This window comes from Myodes glareolus, chromosome 17 (genome assembly GCF_982192425.1).
Source record: "Myodes glareolus chromosome 17, mMyoGla1.1, whole genome shotgun sequence".
NCBI classification, from domain to species: domain Eukaryota; kingdom Metazoa; phylum Chordata; class Mammalia; order Rodentia; family Cricetidae; genus Myodes; species Myodes glareolus.
Genome location: NC_142042.1, coordinates 65,633,272 through 65,654,339, shown reverse-complemented (window position 1 = coordinate 65,654,339; position 21,068 = coordinate 65,633,272). Strand labels below are relative to the sequence as shown.

The 21,068-nt window shown below is 42.3% G+C and overlaps 1 protein-coding gene across 5 annotated transcripts in view; it reads left to right on the top strand.

Annotated features, from left to right (window-relative positions):
- Gatad2b (GATA zinc finger domain containing 2B) overlaps positions 1 to 18,994 on the top strand; it is a 73,253-nt gene extending 54,259 nt beyond the window's left edge. For 2 of the 5 annotated variants that reach the window (XM_048456278.3, XM_048456284.3), the window contains exons 3-11: positions 3,820 to 3,949; positions 4,647 to 4,778; positions 5,988 to 6,119; positions 7,576 to 7,746; positions 8,482 to 8,797; positions 11,729 to 11,931; positions 13,162 to 13,272; positions 13,417 to 13,534; positions 14,948 to 18,994. In XM_048456278.3, the coding sequence (XP_048312235.1) occupies positions 3,820 to 3,949; positions 4,647 to 4,778; positions 5,988 to 6,119; positions 7,576 to 7,746; positions 8,482 to 8,797; positions 11,729 to 11,931; positions 13,162 to 13,272; positions 13,417 to 13,534; positions 14,948 to 15,081 (1,447 nt within the window). In that variant the 3' untranslated portion in view covers positions 15,082 to 18,994. The remainder of the gene's footprint in view (positions 1 to 3,819; positions 3,950 to 4,646; positions 4,779 to 5,987; positions 6,120 to 7,575; positions 7,747 to 8,481; positions 8,798 to 11,728; positions 11,932 to 13,161; positions 13,273 to 13,416; positions 13,535 to 14,947) is intronic. The other 3 variants (XM_048456292.3, XM_048456300.3, XM_048456272.3) reach the window with 3 other exon arrangements.
- The last annotated feature ends 2,074 nt before the right edge of the window (positions 18,995 to 21,068 follow it).

Genomic DNA, 21,068 nt, shown 5'->3' with positions numbered 1-21,068 from the left:
CTACTGTTTTAGAATGGTAGAGAAACAACTTTTTTCTTCTGTTGGTTTGTGGTGGGACTTGAACCCAAAGTCTTCCGTCTGCCACTATGATGAGATACAAGATTTGCATCACACCCAGGCAGATAAGAACTAGGAGCTTTCAGAGGTGAAGAGTGTTATCAGCTCTTCCAGCGGTTCTGAGTTCAATTCCCAGCAACCACATGGTGGCACACGGTCATCTATAATTGGATCTGATGTCCTCTCCTGGCATGTAGGTGTACATTCAGGTAGAGCAAGCACTGTGTGTGTGTGTGTGTATGCGTGTAATCTTTTTTTTTTTAAGGAGCTTTAAGATAGGCATTAGTGGTATACACCTTTAATCCCAGCACTTGAGAGCCAAAGGCATGTGGATCCAAATTTGTGGCCAGCCAGGACTACAGAAAGAGACCCTGTGTCAAAAAGCAAAGAATTATGAGCGTTATAGCTTCTGGGAATATTCCAGATTGAAACACAAGTAATGTTTAGCTTTTAATAAGCTCTTAACAGGTAGAAGTTTCATGCTTAGAAGCCTCAAATAGTGATTTAAAAAATGTTGGCCACCAGGTGGTGGTGGCACTTATCTTTCGTCCCAGTCTTTGGTCTACGGAGTGAGTTCAGGACAGCCAGAGCTACACAGAGAGACTCTGTCTGGAAAAAACAAAACAAACAAACTGGAATGAAGACTTGACTTGGGCTTTGTCTTATCTATGCCATCTGTCTAATGTGTATCTGGATTGTGTATAAGCATAAAACAAAGTGTTGTTTCTAGTGTAAGTTACTGATGTCACACAGTTCCAACATGTTCATTCAGGAATATTTCTGCTCAACTTGGTATTGAGCAGTCTCTAAGCAATAGGTGGCAATCATTTGTGTAGGGAATAATGTTTTACCTTAGAAATAGTCTTACAGAATATACTTACCTCACCAGGACTGAAATTTCATAAAGCTGCTGCTTGGTGACATTAAATACTACTGAATCAAGGAGGGAATTTCTAGACCTCATCATTGCTCACTTAGGGCAATCTTTAGTGTGAAAGGATGAAGGAATGTAGAAAAGACAAGTAAAATATGAACACAAAATTAAATTCGGACACTTTATTTATTTAGTTCTGTTTGATCTAGAGAACTAAAAGCTCTTTCTCCCCCTAGTGGCATTTTTTCCTGTAATTCCATATTCTCAGCTTGCTGTCTGACTGTGGCTCCAGTGCAGCTCACACACTGACTAGTCCAGAAAGTAGTCGGTTTCCTTACTTCTGTCCAAACTTATTAGTAACTCACATTTACCCTGTGAATTATCTCAATCATCAGGATACCTTGTTCCAAAAGCTTCTTTAGGTGAAGTCTGGAATGGTGGTGCACTATGCTTGTAGTACAGAAGCAGAGGGTGCTCACTGTGAGTTCAGAGTTAGCTTGAGCCATAAAGGCCAGAAAGATGGTTCACTGGGTAAAGGCACCTATTACTAAGGCTGATGACTGGAATTTGTTTCTGGAACTCCCACAATGGAAGGAGAAAACTGATTTCACAAAGTTGTCCTTTGACCACATCAGTACCCTGGCACATATGTGCATGCTTGTACAGACACTAAATTAATTAAAATTAAAAACAAAAAAGGCCTCTTGGGGGGGGCTAGAAATATTACTTGATGGTAGACTACTTCTCTAGCGTCTATAGGGTCAGAGCTAGGTTGGATTTCCAGTAAAATACACTTATGTCCCCGAAGGACCTAAGAGCAACTCCCCCCAAAACAAAACAAAACAAAACACAACAAAGAAACCTTGAGAAATAGTGGATAGGGGATTAAAGCTAATGATCTATGAGCTTTTAGGTTTTAAGGTCCATTAAATAAGACCTATAACCACACCAACCTAACCTAGCCCTATATACTCCCAACTATTTTATCACAGAAAGCTATAGCTGTTCCTCGGTGATAGAAGGCATGCTTAGGTATCTGTCACGCATTGAGTTCTATCCCCAGATCTAACCACAAATAAAAGGGGGGAAAATAACTTCAGCCAGGCACGATGGTACATTGTTGAGATCATAGTACTTGGGAAATATAGGCCGGAATTGGTTTGTTTTTGTTTTTTAAGACAAGGTTTCTCAGTGAGGCTTTAGAGCCTGTCCTGGAACTCGCTCTGTAGGCCAGGCTGGCCTCAAACTCACAGAGATTCACCTGCCTCTGCCTTCCAAAGTGCTAGGATTAAAGGCGTGTGCTTACCAACACCTGGCAAGGCAGGGAGATCTTGAAGCCAGTCAATTACGTGAAACGTCTCACGAACATTTAAAAATTAATGGAGGTGGAAGATACATGTGTTGGTTTGAGGATCTAAGGCAATTAGATTGTTCAGGTTTCTTTATATTTGAGCTGCAGAAATACAAAAACAAAGGTTATCTAATGAATAGATTTGGAAATAAGAGAAGTCTATGTGAAGGATTTTAGATGTCAAAGTAGTTTCTTTTTCAGGGAAGATGCTAACTAGATACTCTAGCTAATGTGCCTTTGGTTAGTCCTTTTCCAAGAGACTGTGTACTTTATAGTTGATACTATCCATTTTCTCAAGCCATTATCCACACCTTCTTTTGCCTTTTCTTTATGACACCACTCTTGACAGGATACATTGTCACTTATCAGAACCATGTTATTAGAGTGAGCTATTTCCTTTTGTTCATCAGTAGATTGGTGTGGGAGAATTATCTGTATTCTGTCAATCATATTTTAATAAAACGCTGATTGGCCAGGCAGGCAGTATAGGCGGGAAAGCCAGACAGGAAGTAGGGGTGGAGCAAAGAGACTGGGAGTATTCTGGAAGCAGAAGCTCTCTCTCAGCCACTCCTGCACAGACCACCGAAGAGGCAACATGTAAGCTGTCACACTGAGAAAGGTACTGAGCCCATGTGGCTAAAATAGATAAGGATAATGGGGTAATATATGTTATAAGAGCTAATAAGTAGCCTGACCAAATGGGCCAATCAGTTTATAATCTTATGGATTCTTGTGTATGATTTTCCTTGGGAGTTGCCAGTTGTGGGGTACCGGGCGGGACAGAAACCCCAACAAGCTGGCCCCCTCATGCTACAGTAGATGACTAGATTCTAATGGCTTTGCTTTCTCCAGTCCTCTAGATAACTAATATCAATAGTGACAACTCAATGATGCGATAATAGGGAAAAGAGTTACAATTAAAATATTGTATTAGAGCACTTATTTCAATTTTTAATTTTGTTTTTAAGACAGAGCTCATTATATAGCCCGACTGACTTTGAATTCATTATATATGCTAGATTGACCTTAAGTGCTGGGATTAAAGTATGAGCCACCACACCGAGCATCTCATTTTTAAAAAATTATTTTTATGCGTGTGGGTGTTTTCCTTGCACGGGTGTCTATGTACTACATATATATAGTGCCCATGGTGGCCGGAAGAGGATGTCAGGTGCCTGGGACTGGAGTTACAGGCGGTTGTGAGCCAACATATGGGTGCTGGGAATTGAACCTGGGTCTTCTGGAAGAGCTAACTCCCTAGCCAGCTCTCCCCCCTCCATCCCCTAATTTTTAAAGCTTCTCATTACTTTATATATTTGTGTCTGCATTGCAGGACTGACAGATTGAGATTAGAAAAGTACTTTGCTAAGCTTTTGCCCTCACTTACATCTTGGTGTCTTTATTTTAGGAATTGTCTGTCTTTCTTTTGCTGAGTCGGGAAACACTTAAGTTCTTTTGGATTTCTTTGTTGTAGTAAAGAAATTTTTTTTCCCTATCACTGTTGGAAATACTGTAACCTTTTCCTTTTCTCATCCAGTGAGCCAGACCGAGGAAGGCTAACACCTTCCCCAGATATAATTGTTTTGTCTGATAATGAGGCTTCCAGTCCCCGGTCCAACTCCCGGATGGAAGAAAGACTCAAAGCAGCAAATCTAGAGATGTTTAAGGTAAAAGAGAAAGGATGTTGGTTGTTTTTTTTTTTTTCTTCCTCCTCCTCCTCTTCTTCTATTTTTTTTTCTTTTTTTTTTATTTCATGTTCCTTACATTCTCTTTAATTCCCTGGTTTGGTTTTATATTATTACTTTAATTTGCTTTCTGGATCTAAATAACCACCCACTTGATAAGTTTTTCATACTGATTCTCCACAGTTTGCCCTTTTGAGAGGTAGCTGTTCAACCAAGCAGAAAAAATAGTTTGCTAAAGCATGTCATATCCAATATTATTCATCTTTAAAAAATCAAAGAGAAATTCATAATTTAAGTCATATAAAATATACTATTAGGTATGATGATATCCTTTATACTATTCAGAGTCTCAAAATATAGAGGAATTCATATTTGTTTATTATATATATCAGATATAATTTTTAAAGATTTAGAGGCTATTTTAAAAGAAAACATTGTTTCTTTTTTGTCAGTTATTTGTTTTGCCAAGAATACACTGATTGGTTGACAATAATTTATTTATAGTCCTTTAAGTACTTTTTGAGTACTCCTGAATGCCATTCTGAAGGGCTACAAAGATATAGTCACATCTTCACTTCTGCTTCTTATAGAAGATAAAGGTTTCAGAAGAGAAATCTAGATCATTTCTTACAGAAAGGGTTTCTGGGTACTTTTGCTGACTTACAATCTCCGTGTTTAGGGGAAAGGCATTGAGGAACGGCAGCAGCTTATCAAGCAACTGAGGGATGAACTGCGATTGGAAGAAGCTCGTCTGGTGCTGTTAAAGAAACTGAGACAGAGTCAGCTACAGAAAGAGAATGTGGTCCAAAAGGTAGTATTTTGGGGTGAAGAGATGTCTCAGAGGTTAAGAGCACTGACTGACTACTAACTCTTCCAAAGTACCCAGGTTCGGTTCCCAGCACCCATATGGCAGCTAACAACTGTCTATAGTTCAGTTCTAGGGGATCTGACACCCTCACATAGACATGCATGCAGGCAGAACACTAATGTACATACAATAAAAATAAGTAAGTCATTTTTTTTAAGAAAAAGCTTTAAAGAAAAGTTTCTAGAAAGGGGGGAAAGTCTAGTTTGAGGTAGATTCAGCTTTGTGGGCCATTCTTCTATGGTTCTGTAGGGTTTTTTAGTCTCTACAAGTAGAATAGTAGTGCTTTTGTTTTGTTTTAATCTTAGGCATTAATCAAGAAAAGCCTTAAGTGGGCACGGTGTACACGTCTGTTATGCCAGTGCTTAAAAGTAGAGTTAAAATCAAAAGTTAAATTCATGCTAGGCATGATGGTGTACTCTCAGGAGGCTGAAGCAGCTGAACTCTGGGTTCAAGGCCAGTCTAATCTATAGAGTGAATCCCAGAAAGCCAGAGCTACACAGAGATATACCTTCTTGAAGAAGAAGGGGGAAAAAGGTTAAGGGAGCTGGAGAGATGGCTCAGCAATTAAGAGCACTTGCTATTCTTGTGTATGGCCTGAACTCTGGTTCCCAGCACCCACATGACAGCTTAGAACCAGCTGTTATTGCAGTTATTGCAGTTTCAAGGGATTTGATGCCCTCTTCTGACCTTTTGGCCCTCTACTGCCACCAGGTACACACATAGTAACAGACAAATGTTTTTGTATAGAGTATTTGAGATGGCCGTATGAGACCCTGTCTTGGGGGGGCGGGCAAAGAGAACACCTGGCATAGTGACATGCCTTTAATCCTAGCAGTTGGGAGTAGTGGATCTCTGAATTTGAGGCTAGCCTGGTATACATATTGAGGTCTAGGTCAACCTAGGCTGCATATAACAAGACTGAATCTCAAACAAAACAACAAAAATTAAAAAGCCTTAACTTCATTTTTCTCATCTTTCTTCCTTATCAATAAGTACTTCACATTAGTTCTTTATATGCACAAGGAAATTTTAGATCCTAGAACTTTACCGAATTTTACCCCTGGGTTTCTGGTTTCTGGGTTGGTTTGTTTTGTTGGAGGTGGTTGGGTTTGTTTTGTTATTTATGGTCTCATTTTCTGTTTCCCCTCTCAGACTCCAGTTGTACAGAATGCAGCATCTATTGTTCAGCCATCTCCTGCACATGTGGGACAGCAAGGCTTATCTAAGCTTCCTTCCCGGCCTGGGGCTCAAGGGATTGAACCTCAAAATTTGAGAACATTACAGGTATGTGGCCCATAGTGGGGTATTACTATTGGGCCAGTCTTTATTTGGGGACTTTTGTGAAGATTTTTTTCTAAAGATTTATTTATTTATTTTGTTTGTTTGCAATGTTCTGTCTGCATGTGTGCCTGCAGACCAGAAGAGGGCACCAGATTTCTTTACAGATGGTTGTGAGCCACCATGTGGTTGCTGGGAATTGAACCTCTGAGCCATCTCTCTAGCCCGAAGATTATTATTATTATTTTAGATTTATTTATTTGCCTGGTAGTGGTGACGCACACCTTTAATCCCAGCACTTAGGAGGCAGAGGAAGAGGCAGGCGGATCTCTGAATTCGAGGGCAGCCCGGTCTGCAAGACCAAGTTCCAGAACAGCTTGAGATCTGATGCTCTAGAGCTTCTGGTGTGTGGGCATGCACGCAGACAGAGCATTATATATGTAATAAATAAATCTTTTTTTTAATTTTATGATTTATTTATCTTTTTTATTTTATGTGCATTGGTGTGAAGGTGTCAGGTCCCCTGGAACCGGATTTTCAGACAGTTGTGAGCTGCCATGTGGGTGCTGGGAATTGAACCCGGGTCCTCTGGAAGAGCAGTTGGTGCTCTTAACCGCTGAGCCATATCTCCAGCCCCATAATAAATAAATCTTAACAAAAACTAGCTGCTCTTCCATAAGACTTGGACTTAATTGCTAGCACCCACAAGAGGCCCGGTCTCAAGAGATCTAGTACCCTCTTCTGGTCTCCAAACACACCAGGTGTACATATGCTATATGTAGGCAAAACACTCAAACACATTTTTAAAAAGAAAATATTTTTTAAAAGACAAGACTTCTAGTCACTAGTCAGTTTAGAGTAATGTTAGAGGGCCTAGAGAGAAGCATCAGAGGTTAAGAGCACTTACTGACCTTGCAAGAGGGCCTTGTTCCTTCCACCCACATGTAGCCTGCAGCCATCTATAACTATAGTTGCAGGGAATCTGGCATCCTCTTCTGACCTCAACAGAGCATGCATACATGCATATAAAATATTCATCCACGGGCTGGAGAGATGGCTCAGCGGTTAAGAGCACTGCCTGCTCTTCCAACGGTTCTGAGTTCCATACCCAGCAACCTCATGGTGGCTCACAACCATCTGTAATGAGATCTGGTGCCCTCTTCTGGCTTGCAGGCATATATGCAGACAGAATACTGTACACATAATAAATAAATAAATCTTTCAAAAAACTCATCCACATGAAATGAAAATGAGTAAAATTTTATATATATACATACATGCATGCATACACACATATATATTAAACTAGAGTAATGGTAGATGTATCCCATTGATTGCTGTACAAAATTATCAGATGTGTGTTCCCATGATTCTACTAGCTATTCATTATAAGCAGTGTTTTCAGTTTGCATTTTATGGGTATTATGCTATCTGTGAGTTCTTTTCCTGTTCTTTCCCATAGGGTCACAGTGTCATCCGTTCAGCAACCAACACTACCCTTCCACACATGTTGATGTCTCAACGTGTTATTGCACCAAATCCAGCCCAGCTTCAGAGTCAACGGGGGCCACCGAAGCCTGGCATTGTACGCACCACAACACCTAACATGAATCCCGCCATCAGTTACCAACCAGTAAGAGCGAGCACTGGTATAGAAATAGAAGAAATCCTTTATTTGCTTTTCTTATTCAAAGAGCCACAGGTTTTAAGTTTTGTATATAGAGTAACTAGGGCAAAAGAGTGGTCTGTATAGAGAGCATTCCCTAAAATGGACACTTTAAGGAATTATATAGAAATAGGTGGTGGTAGAAAAAGTAGTATGTTGTAGAGCAGAGGTAAATTAGCTAAAATGTGCCTTTAGAAAAAGAGATCTTAGGCCGGGCAGTGTTGGCACCCACTTTAACCACAGCACTCTGGAGGCAGAGGTGGGCAGAGCTCTGTGAGTTTGAAGCCAGCTTGGTCTACAGTACGAGTTCCAGGACAGGCTCCAAAGATACAGAAAAACCCTGTCTCGGAAAGAAAAAAAGATCTTAACCTAGAGGTGAGAGTGGAATGGAAATGACATAATACAGTACTCGTGTGTGAGATTCTCAAAAATAAATATATGCGTGAAAAAGAAAAGGAGATGAAAGTATGTATATGATAAAGCATACGTACCTGACAGAAAGCATACCCAGTCTCTTTTTCAAAACAACTTGAGCTTTTAAGTGCCATCATTCTTTATTCTTATGTGCCAGGGTTATCTTTCAGTGATGAGTTGAATGCTTCCTATTTTGAAGAAACTAAATCGTCCAGACCAGGATTATATAGAAAATCAAGAATTAGTCTTCTCATACTTATCAGCCCCCTGTCCCCTATTCCGTTTCAGCAGTCAAGTTCTTCTGTTCCCTGTCAGCGCACAGCATCTTCTGCCATCTATATGAATCTCGCCTCCCATATCCAGCCAGGGACTGTGAACAGAGTGTCCTCACCACTTCCTAGCCCCAGTGCCATGAGCGATGCTGCCAACTCACAAGCTGCAGCCAAACTGGCTCTTCGAAAACAGCTGGAAAAGACATTGCTGGAGATACCACCTCCAAAACCGCCTGCTCCCTTGCTTCACTTTCTGCCTAGTGCAGCCAATAGCGAGTTCATCTACATGGTAGGCTTGGAAGAAGTCGTCCAGAGTGTCATTGACAGCCAAGGTAACACTTCCTTCTAGTTAAGTCTCTAAGAAGCAAGGGGTTGCTAAGCCTCTGGCAGAGAATTTAATATTATAGGTAACTGTATCGTATAATAATTCCCCTTACAACCTGGTGGTGGTGACCCACATCTTTAATCCCAACACTTAAGAGACACAGGCTAACCTAGTTTACAGAGTGAGTTGTATTGCAGCTAGGGCAACACAGAGAAACCTTGTCTCAAAAAAACAGCAACAACAACAACAAAACTGCTCTTAATCCTGGCCTGATATAATCCCACCACTTTGTAGGGAGAGACAGGAAAATTACTCCAAATCCAAGGCCAACCTGGTCTACACAATAAAGTGACAGCCAGTTTAGGTTACAAACTGAGACCCTGTCTTGAAGTTGTTAAGTTTATTTAGTATTCCTAAACTGGGTCTAGTGGCGCATTCTTTAAGCCCTAACACTGAGGCTGAAGTGGGAGAATACTGAGAGTTTGAGGCTAGCCTGAGCAACATAGCAAGACCCTGTCTCACAAAGAAAGTTGGAGGTGCATACAGATAACTGTAGTATTCAGGAGACTAAGACTGGAGGGGTTCAAGTTTGAGGCCACACAGAGTTACATGATGAGACCTACTCTCTAAATAAATTAAATCTGATCCATTATTTCTGCCAGAGTCTCTCCCATCACTTAGTTATATGAGCTGTTGGGGTGCAATATCTCATAAAAGGAGACTAAGGAAATGACTCAATGGCTCAGAGCACCGGCTGCTCCTTCCGAGGACCTGGGTTCAGTTCCCAGCACCCACATCACCATCATTCATAACTCAGATCTTCTGACATGGCACCAAGCACACATATAGTTAACAGACATACATGCAGGCAAAACCCCATACACATGAAGTAAGTCTTAAAAGCCAAAGTAGAGTCTAGAGGTGTAATTCACTTGGTAAAATACTTCTTTATCCTGGAAGGTAGAGATAAGAAGTCCAGGGACATCCTCAGATACATAATCTATTTTTAGATCCCCCTGTAATACATAGAATCCTATCCCTTGCCCAAAGTGGGGGAAGGGTAATGTATGTTTCATTATTTGTTTGTTTTCTTCAATATAGTGTTTCTTTTTTAACGAGAGTTCTGGCTCACATTTTGGGAGTATAATCAAGCCGTCATAGTAGGTGAATCAAAGGCATCAGGAGCTTGAAACAATTGGTCACGTCGCATCCACAGTCAGGAAACAGAATGATGAATACATCTTGTTTAGTTCCCTTTTGTTTTGTTTTGTTGAAACAGTGTCTCACTATATATAATTTTGGTTAGTCTGGAACTATGTGTAGATCAAACTGCCCTTGAACTCACATGTGGAGGCACATACTACTGTGCCTGCTCTTTAGATGAATAGAGCTTCTATGTTTCGTGACCTTGTGCTGAGTTATTATATTCAGTCTCTGACCTTTTAATGCTTCTGCTGGAAAAACTGTATATACTAATATAAATAATCAAACATCATCACATGAAAATTGCAACCTGGTATTGAATCAGATATTCACACCATGCAGTGTGATGCTAACAGGCATTATTAAGCTTAAATTTCCAAATAGTATATCTGAAAGTCCCTAAGGGACTGACTAACATTAGCTGTGAACAGATCAGAGTGCTTTAATTTCAGCCAGGTCAGGTGACTTATGCCTATAATTACATTTGGAGTACTGATGCAAAGAGTGTTGTCATGAGTTCTAGGCCAGTCTGAGCTACAGTGTAAAGCTTTATCTCAAAAAGTCTGCACAAAGTAACTAGACCCTGATAAATGGGTGTTGTAAATATGTATATATGTAAAGGGAAAGTTCAGTATAAAGTGATGTTAAGAAACAGAAAGGTGGTGGTGCACACCTTTAATGGGAGGCAGAGGCAGGCAGATCTCTTGAGTTCAAAGCTAGCCTGGTCTACAGCAGAAATTCTAGAATAGCCAGGAATACAAAGAGAAACCCTGTCTCAGGGGAAAAAAAACAAAAGAAAAACAAAGCATTGTTTTTGCCCTTTGATTCTGAATTTATTATGAGGTTGGTTTTTTTTTTTTTTTTTAACAGGATTACACAATATAGCCAGGAAGGGTTCAGCCTTACTCTGTAGCCCAGCCTCACCTCAAGCTTAGGAGCCTCCTTCCCTAGCCTCCCAACTGTTCTGATTATGAAGTCAAAATATTTATTAAATTGCATTTAGAAAAATGTAAGGCTTGGTGTAGTAGTGCATGCTTTTAATCCCAGCACTAGGGAGGCAGAGGAAGACAAATCTTATGAGTTGAGGCCAGCCAGGTCTACATACTGAGTTTCAGGACAGCCTGACCCACATAATGAGCCACTGTCTCAAAACAAGACAGTGAATAAGTTTAAGATTCTTTATTTAATTTCGATGAGTGTTTTTCCTGCATATATGTATGTTTACCACATGTTTGCCTGGTGCCCTCACTTCAGAAGAGTGCATCAGAGTCTCTGAACTGGAGTTACGGGTGGTTTTGAGCCACTGTATGGGTGCAGGGAGCGGAACTCCAGTCCTCTGTAAGGGTAACAAAGTGCTTTTGAACAAAGTGCTGTTGAACTCCAGTTCCCTGAATTGTTTTGGTTTGTTTGTTTTTGTATAGTTTCTTGTTATTTTGTTGGTGTTGGTGGTGACAGCGGAGCAGGAGAAGAAAAGAGAACAGGGTGGAGGGTGCCAATGAACATATTGGGAGGCCACAGACAACTTTCCTTCCACCTTTACATAGGTTTCAAAGATGGAACACAGTTTCTTTAGGATTGCACATGAAACACTTTCATGCTCTGAGCCATCCCACTGACCCTGCTTGTATAGTCTCTGAGATAACAGAACTGACTTGTAGGAATGATACATAAATGAAGAGAAACAGAAAAGGTGGGAGATATGACTCCATTAATGATTCTTCTTATTGATATCTAGGCAAAAACTGTGCCTCACTTCTGAGGGTCGAACCCTTTGTATGTGCCCAGTGCCGTACAGATTTCACCCCTCACTGGAAGCAAGAAAAGAATGGTAAGATCCTCTGTGAGCAGTGTATGACTTCAAACCAGAAAAAGGCTCTAAAAGCTGAACACACCAACCGACTGAAAAATGCTTTTGTTAAAGCTCTACAGCAAGAACAGGTGAGAATTCTGGCTCCTAGTCCACAGTCATCTTACGGGTTTGGTTTTCCCAGAAGGTTGTTGCTTGTAGTTTGGAGGGGTTAACCATGTGGTTGCCATAGACCTCTGGGTCTAGAAACCTAGGTTTCTTTAAAAAATAAAGCAAAGTGTGGTCTCAAATGTCTTTAATCCCAGCTTTCAGGAGGCAGAAACAAGTGGATCTCTGTGAGTTCAAGGCCAGATTAATCTACAGTGCAAGTTCTGGGACAGCCAGAGCTATACAAAGAAACCCTGTGTGTCTGTGGTCAGGGGGGATTCAAGAAACAGCAGTAACAACAAAACCCTTTTCTTCTCAAGTATGGTGACAGCATGTCTTTAGTCCCAGCACTCTGAAAGCTTGAACTTTGACTTTTCCATAGCTCTGAAGAAAGTCTCACCGTTAGCTCTAAATAGCCTAGAACTTGTGTTCCTCCCATCTGCCTCTTGAGAGCTGGTATTACAGGCATCCGTCACAATATCCAGGCCCTCTATTCTCCACTTGATTTCTTGTCAAAGAAATGGGTTTTGCTGTGGGGAATTTGCTGCATACTTTCAAGTCCGCAATCTGTGGTTAAATGGCAAAGGAAAGGATGGGTAGATGATCAAGTAGCCCAGTGAAGACCGTGGTGACAGAAGCGTGTGAGCATTCATAGATAACAGTTACAGGATTAGTTTCTCCCAAGGGAAGGATGTGTTATGATGCTCAGATCCTTGTATCTGTCCCATTTTCCACTCTGTTAACCATCAGAATCCCTTAGGTAACGTCACGAGCCTTGTGGAAAATAGATAGGAATCAAAACTAAGATTTCTACTTTAATGGAAGAGCACTTGCTTCCACATCTAAGGCTCTGGTTTCAGTCTCCAGCACTGCATGGTAGTTATATGCAGATATGAATGCATGAATGAATCTCTTTAAAAAATTACAGAGATAAATAGGACCTCAGTGATTCATTAGCTTTAATTACATTACCATCCATTGTCTTCCAGTTATCCTCAGGAGAGCCAGCATTCTGGAGAGAAGGGAATGCTTTTAATCAATAAAACATGTTGGCTGCTTATATCTGGAGATCTCAGTGTAACCATCTCACCATACTTTTTGCCTTTTCCGAATTATTGTAACTAACTGGTGTCATTACAGAAACAAGACCCTTGGTTGTCTAGTTAGAAAATTGGGTGCTGTCTTGTCCAATCTCATCTAATAACTCCCAACAGGAAATTGAACAGCGATTACAGCAGCAGGCAGCACTCTCCCCTACTACAGCTCCAGCTGTATCCAGTGTCAGTAAACAGGAGACCATCATGAGACATCATACACTTCGGCAGGTGAGGAACTTCTCCCCAACCCTGCTTTCTCTTGGGGGCTGTACTTCTGCATGAAATGGTTCTGTTCTCTTTTACTCCTGTGCCTTTGTCTTCTACTTGAACTTCTGTAATGGCAAGGTTTCATCAATTGTTCCCTTGTTGCAGGCTCCACAGCCCCAGAGCAGCCTCCAGCGTGGTATACCCACATCTGCCCGATCCATGCTTTCAAATTTTGCACAGGCACCCCAGTTGTCTGTGCCAGGTGGCCTCCTTGGTATGCCAGGTAAGATGGATTGACTTCAGAACTTACCTCAGAGTTGACTAGTCTCTGCTTTAAGGGTCATGTATAGCTCAGGTTGACTCTGAGCTTGCTGTGTAACCAAGGCTGCTACTTCTGCCAACTCCTCCACCACAAGTGCTGAAATCACAGGTGTGTACCACCTAGCTTTAGTGCACAGTTCTCTCTGTGTACATGGGTGCATGTATAGAGGTTAGAAGTCCGTCTTGAGTGTCATGCCTCAGGTACTATCTACTTGTTTTTTGAGATAGGGTCTTTTACTGGCCTCCAGTTGATGAAGCAGGTTGACTGGGCAGAAACTCCAGAGATCTGCCTCCCATTGCTAGGATTATGAGCATGCACCACCAAACCCAGCTTTTTTCTGTGACTGCCGGGGGATCAAGCTCAGGTCCAAGTATGTGCATGGCAAGCACTTTGCTGACTGAGCTTTTGTCTAGCACACAATTCTTTTCTTTTGTTAGTATATATGAGTAGTTTACCTGCGTTATGTCTGTATACCACTTGTATATCTGGTACCCATAGAGACTATAGTAGGGTGTCTTGATCACCCAGAAGTATAATTAACATATAGTTGTGACCCATCATGTGGGTGCTGAGAGTCAAACATTGGTCCTCTGAAAAAGCAAACAGTGCTGAGCCTTCTCTAGCCCCTATGTACAAATTTTTAATAGCCCCTTTAGGACCTTTGTTCCTTTGCTTTCTGTTTTCTCTTTAGGGCATCATAACTATGCTTATTATTCTGCACATGCATTTTTACTAAATCATACGCATGCACTAGGACTCTGGTGAAAACAGCAGGGTCCCCACTATTATAAATTGAATTCTGATGTGCTTTTGTTGGGCATGCGAGTTTTTATTTCTGTTGGCTAAAGTCTACTGTCTAGTATGAATGATCTAGGATTCTTTTCCACACTCAGTGGTTCCCAAATCAGAGCAGATTGTTGATTTTTTTTTTTCCTCTTTCAATCATTTTTCTCTTACCACTGTTTAATCTCGTTCTTCTATACTGTATTGTAAAGACTGTTCATTATTCCTGGTAGGGCTGACCTTTTTTAGTTTTTCGAGACAGGGTTTCTCTGTATAACAGTCCTGGCTGGCCTGGAACTCGCTTTGTAGCCCAGGCTGGCCTTGAACTCAGAGATCCACCAGTCTTCATCCTAAGTGCTGAGACTAAGGTGTGTGCCACCACTGCCCAGCTAGAGCTGACATGTCTAAAGGAGCTCTTTCTCTGAAGCTTGGGAGTAAGAGTGTAGCTGCTGCTGAATCGAAGCTAGCTGAGGCTAGACAAGTGCAGACAATTGCATGTTTCCTCCCCATCTCCTCCTGTGCAATCAGGACAGAAAGCGGTGTCATTTCTTTTCTTAATACCTGTCCTCTTCTTTTGTCTCCTGAATCTAGGTGTCAACATTGCATATTTGAACACTGGCATCGGAGGACATAAAGCCCCCAGTTTGGCAGACCGGCAGCGTGAATACCTTTTAGACATGATCCCTCCCCGGTCTATATCTCAGTCCATCAGTGGACAGAAATAACGCCTGTTCCACTTGTACTGCCCATCCGTGAATCCTTTACCCATTTCTCCTATTGCCCCCCAACTTCCGTCGCATGCAGTGCCTGTACTGGTGCCTACCATACACGGAAAGCAAAACCGAAAAAACAGAAGACAAAAATAGACATCAACAAGAAAACACACATCCCGCCCTGCCACCTCCCCTTTATTTCACACTGCTGCGATCTCTCCTCCTGCTGCTCTGTCTTCTCTCTGCGATTTCCTTTAATGGTGAGGTGGATCTTTACCTCTGATAGAGGTCTGAATGAGGTCCTGGGGAGAGTCTAAGCCCGTTGATGTGTGTTTCTAAGGTTTGTTTATGCTATAATTATTATTATCATTTTTAATTATATTGTGTGTCTTCCCTTTGTTCTGTGGACGGTTAACACCCCCATCTTCTGTTTTCTTTCCTTCCCTACCTCCATTCTGCTAATGCTCCCTCTTAAGAAAAATACAGATGATATACAGTTCAGTGATCACATGCAGAGTGCAGTGGATCCTCGGCTGCCCAGTAGGACATAACTGAGTGTTAGGGACACTTAACCTGGGACTGGCATCCCAGCTGTGTTGGTCAGGATCTGGACAGTTTGAGAGGCTCTTTAAGAATAAGGAAAAGAGCTTGAAGGGAGAAGCTTAAAACAAAAACTACCTGTAGGGATTGGGGGAAGAGCTGTGACATAAATTTAATAGTGTCCCAAAGAGGACTGCGACCAGACCCTGGCCTTTCGTTGCTGAGGGAATAAGATGATCTTCTGACCCCAGTGAGGATACAGAAGTCTGTTCCAGGCCAACCATCCCAAGATAATTCATTTTATTTTCTTTGTAAAAATTGTCTCCCATCACATCTTCATTTCTTCTTAACAAATGTTAATCTTCCTTCTAACTGTAGTCCCAGGAGTGGCTGCTTCCAGCTGCAGGTGGCTGGCTGTCCTAGAAGTTGGAATAGGTGTAAGTGAATCACGTGACAGAAGGAGAGGTTTCTCCCAGCAGTCAAAATCCTTGCATTTTTCTATCCCTTTGCCTTCTTGAATGCTGAGAGATATGGGTGTAGCCCCTAATCAGGTTGGTGTCCTATTCCACTTTTGCTATGCTGACTATAGATCCAACTCCTCCGAGCCAAGCAACTTTTGTCAAACCAGCTTTGGACCTCAACTATACAAGTATTGTCTTCCCCAAGCTCCTTTCCCCAAAATTTTAATAATTTTGCTGTTTTTTTTATTATTATTTTTTCTTAGGCGCTATTAATGTAGATAATGAATTGAATTGTGCAATGTTGCTGTTCTGGGGTTAGGGAGGTTAGCATCCTGTTTGCCCACACTGTGGCAAGGAGGTGGGGACCAAGCTGTTGTGAGGTAAGGGAAGCCTGAAAATGAAGGGTTTCTGTTTTCCTCAGAGTGTGTGTGCACCTGCCTCTGCAGCTCTAGATGCCGTCAGAGTGGACTGGGGACACTCTGAGCAGATGGATGAGGAGTTGTCTGATATTTTGCCCTTGATAGCCACCTGAGGAAATCCCCTCATTTTTATTTTTAAAAACTAAATAATTTTTTTAAAGTAAGAAGGCACTTTTAAAATTATTCACACACAAACTGCACACCTTTCCCATAAAATTTGGGGGTAGGGTGGAAAAGGAAGCTGAAATCAAGCTCAGTTCCCCTACTCTGGTCTCTTTTCACAATACTCCAGTGCCACTGTGGGTGATTATACTGGCCCTACGGGCCTTCCTGGCTTTTCCTTTCCTTCAAATTCATTGAGCACTTAATGAAGGAGCAGAGATACGGCTGTGTCGGCTCCCCAGTGGGGAAGTGACCTGGAAGCTGGATGCTAGTAACAAGTAGTTTGAGCAGGTCATTTCAAGTATTTTTCTGGGGAATGTGGTGCCCCTGACTGTAAGTGGTGGGGAGGGAGGGGGGCTAATGGAGCTGGGTCTGGGATTATTTTAAAATTATATACATATATATATATATAAAGATATATTCTTACATCTTTTCTTTGCCCTCTGTGCTTTGAAAGCACTGGATAAATTGACTTTGTTTTTCTCTTCCACAAAATGGGAAGGTTTTTTTTTCTCCACTTTTTAAATGTTTTTCTTACCAGTCATCTTGCCTTGTGGCATGTCTGTCTAACCTCTCCCTACCCCGTGATGAAGTGCCATTTCTGTTAAGTCTCCCTGACCCCCAGCTCAGAGGTGCTCATAGGTACAAGGTGCCCAAGTTTGTCAGTTGAGATTAAAAGGAACAGAGAATGTGCAATACTGTCCAGCTGGGGCCTGTCCCTGCCCTGAGCTAGGCTCTCCCTGAGAGCCAGGCCACTTTGAATAGGGTTTGGAAATAAAATTATAGAAATGGGGAATGGTGGGGAAGGAAAGCCCTTATAATACAGTGCCTATTTAGGTGCTGAGGCCATAGGGGAGAGGGTAGAATCTTCCCTGTTTTTATCCCTTCAGGGTCAATTACATAGAAGCTGCTTATTAACTAGTATAGCTCTGCGGCCCTTTGCTCAGTTGCTGAGGTTTGATTTCTCCTCTTTCTCCCCATCTTCATGTCCTTCCCAGGAACTAGTAAGAGGGGTGAGATCTTTCTTAATCATGGTAAAGTGTTAGCCTTCCGTCTCCTCCCTTAATCCTTCCCTCCTCCCCTTTCTTAAGCTTCTACGTTTCACAGAGTTGATTGCCTTGTGTCCTTCCAAGCCTTTTTTTTTTTTTAAACTCTCACCCTCAGGCCATGGGCCTTTAGATACTAACCCTCATGCCCCTGAGTTCAGCTGTCCTTTACCATTGGACTTTGGCTCTCTCAGGTATCAGCAGAGTGAGGACCCAACCAGCACACTCTGGCTTCCCTAGACCCTGAGGCACTAAAAGCCATCCTCAGCACCGCGTCTGACTCTGTAGAAACCTGAAAAGGGTGGATTAGTGGTGAGGCTGGGGTAAAATTAGGAGACAGGTCCTTATTTGTCAGTTTATTTGTCACTGACCATAGCATCTGAACTCCCCCATCGCTGAATAAGTATTTTTCCTGCATTTTGGGATATATGTATGGTAGACATTTCTTTTTAAAGACACCAAGATAAATGTTTTCCTGCCTTGGTTACCTTTCCTTGCCCCTTTAAAAGGAATTAGCTATAGAACTGCTTTGTAAAGATGCTTCTTGATATTTTACTTTTGTTCCTTTCCCTAAGCCATTTCCATTCTTCCCTTTTTTCTAGAAGACATAACCCTTCTCTCCGCAGCCCCTTCCCCGACTCATCCTAGGTTCCCTTCCTTTTCATCAAGATCTTCATTAGCTTATGATATTTGCTGCCGAGATGTTATAACAAGGACTCATTCGTGTATATAAGCTATTTCTTGATCCATTTAAAAGGAATTGTACATTGTGTAGAAAAAAAAACTGAAAAAGAAAAAAAAAGCCCTAGCCATGGATATTGTGAAACTGTGTTATGTCATTTTGTAATGTGCCCGTTTGTGTATGATCCGTGCAAAAGGGTTTCTGGGGAAGGGGAGGGTGTAGGGAGACAGGGCTGAGGAGGGTGGGGAGAGGAGTGGGCCGGGCCCAGCACACTGAGACTGGCAGCTGCTCCAACCCCATCCCTCCTTAAAAGATGCCACCTCCCCCACCACCCACCCCTAATTTGTGCCTTGCCCTCCCCACCCTGGAGTAATCCCTCCAGGTCACCAGCACTGCCTTGGCAGAGCCCACTCCCTACCCTAACCTGCCCACTCTTCCTACCCCCAGCATTAGGTTGATACTGTGGGGAAGTGCTGGAGGTTGGGAGGTAGCCGAGGAATGGGGCAGTTCCTGGGGGCATCGAAACCAAGTATTATTATGAATTGTAATTGTATTTGCACTGTTTTCCCCCCTCTGATTGCATCAGCATATATACAATATACCTATATAACAAAATCCAGTGTCAAAGCTTTCTTATGCAAGGGATTTCCCCCAACCTTCAGAAAAAGAACCTCATGGACCTCTGAAAGGGTGGATTGTCAGGAGATAGTAGGAAGGAAGGGTTTTAGGCATCCTAAGAAAGTTACCTACACCATTCCAGGCTGTGTGCATTGAGGTGAGGCTTGCTCCTGTGAATTACAGGGCTCCAGGGCCAGGATTGTAGAAAATGAGAATCCAAGACACATGGAGGCACGGTGTGGATGCCTGGGACCTATAGACTTGCTGTGTGATCTTTAGTGGAGCTCAGTGCCTTCAGCCTGTGAAGTGAGGGAGGAAACCACTGGCCTCCACACTTAAGATCCCACAGTTCTTTTCCCACCTGCCCAAAACCAAAAAGCGCCTGAGGTGAGGGAAGTACTGGACTGAAAGATGAGGGAGGAACTGCAAAATGACTTGGTGTTACATGTTGGCCATGTCTTTGGAAAGTTACCAGTCCCCGGCTTCAGTATTGATGTTGGGAGAGGTGGCAGTATGTGTAGGATATTAAGCCAGTGACATTTTGGTCCTTGTGTTTCTAGCCATGTCACGACAGGGACTAGGCTCCAAGCCTCACCTTGTACTCAGAATCCTTAAGAATGGTTATCCAGTGAATGCCCACCAGGTTGGTAGCCAAGTTGCTGTCTTTGTGAGCTATAGGTGTGGAATTGACCTCATCTTGGTGACAAGGAGAGCTCAGATGTGGCCCACGTCTTTCCTTCCCTCAGATCTCATCTGAGCCCCCATAGGCAACTGTTGACAGTCTGACTCCTTCAGAGGCCCAGTTTATTCCATTTCCTGGGCTGAGTGTTTCTACTCTCTTAAGTTATTGACTCTGACGCCTGGAGAGAGCATAGGTTGATGGGTGAGGCCTTGGTGAAGGTGGAGGATAGATTGGGGTGGGTGGCGGGGAGCAGGGAGGTGGGATGGGCAATGGCCTTCCCTGAGTAGGGTGGGTGGGAGGGGAACAAGACCCTTTTGCACAACTCTCTTTAAGTTTCCTTTTTTTCTTTCTTTCTTTTTTTTTTAAATAACTCATTCTAATTTTCTGCATTGTGTTTGGGAAATAAAATGGAAAAACTAAGACCAATAGGAACTGGTTTTCAAAAGGTAAATACACTCCCATCTGTTTCAGAGACTGCTGAGAATTTCAGCAGTGAAGATTCAAATAATAAGCTAATTTTTGGAGAAAGGATAAAAAGAAAAAAACTTTGTAATATTTATCACTTGCAAGCTATGTTTAATAAAGAAAGGAATGGTTTCTAAGCTTTCCTGTTGATTGTGCTTTAGTGGTGGCCCTGGTGGGGTGGGAGTGGTTTGCTGAGAGAGTCTGAGAGTGCTGATGGCCAAGCTATGGCTTAGTCTCTACAGTCCCACCATGATACATATGCCTACTACCCCTTGTTTCTCTCTCCCCTCTCTCTCTCTCTCTCTCTCTCATTACTATTGAAGTCCTTACCTACCTCTGCTGCTGTTCCTCTCCACCTCTAGGACCCTACTTCAGCTGTCTGATGACGTAGTCTCAGGGTATTAGGAGTAGGAATCAGACTTTCCCTAACTGCCCTGCCCTCACACACACACACTTGTACTAGTCTAGTAGAATATAATTATTGGTAGCTGGTTTCTCTGGACACGGATATCAGCATCAGAGATTCACACCAAACCTTAACATTTGGAATGTGTCATCCCCAAAAAGGCCTAGAATTGGTCTCTCAACACAAAGTATCAGTCATTCTGTGTTTTCATTATTTAATTGTATTTTGTGTGCATTGGTGTAAGGGCACCAGATCTCCTAGAACTGGAGTTAGACAGTTGTGAGATGCTACATGAGTGCTAGGAATCAAACCCAGGACCTCTGGAAGAGCACCCAGTGCTCTTAACACTGAGGCGTCTCTCCAGCTCCGCATTTTATTTCTAACAAACTTTTTAGATGACTCCCAGCTAAAGAAGGTGTCGTTTCCTGGAATACTTGATAGTCAGGACTGTGTCTAGCTCCTTGATGCTCTGCCACATTTTATACCCTTTATGTAGAGGAGCCTCACTGGAAGCTTGC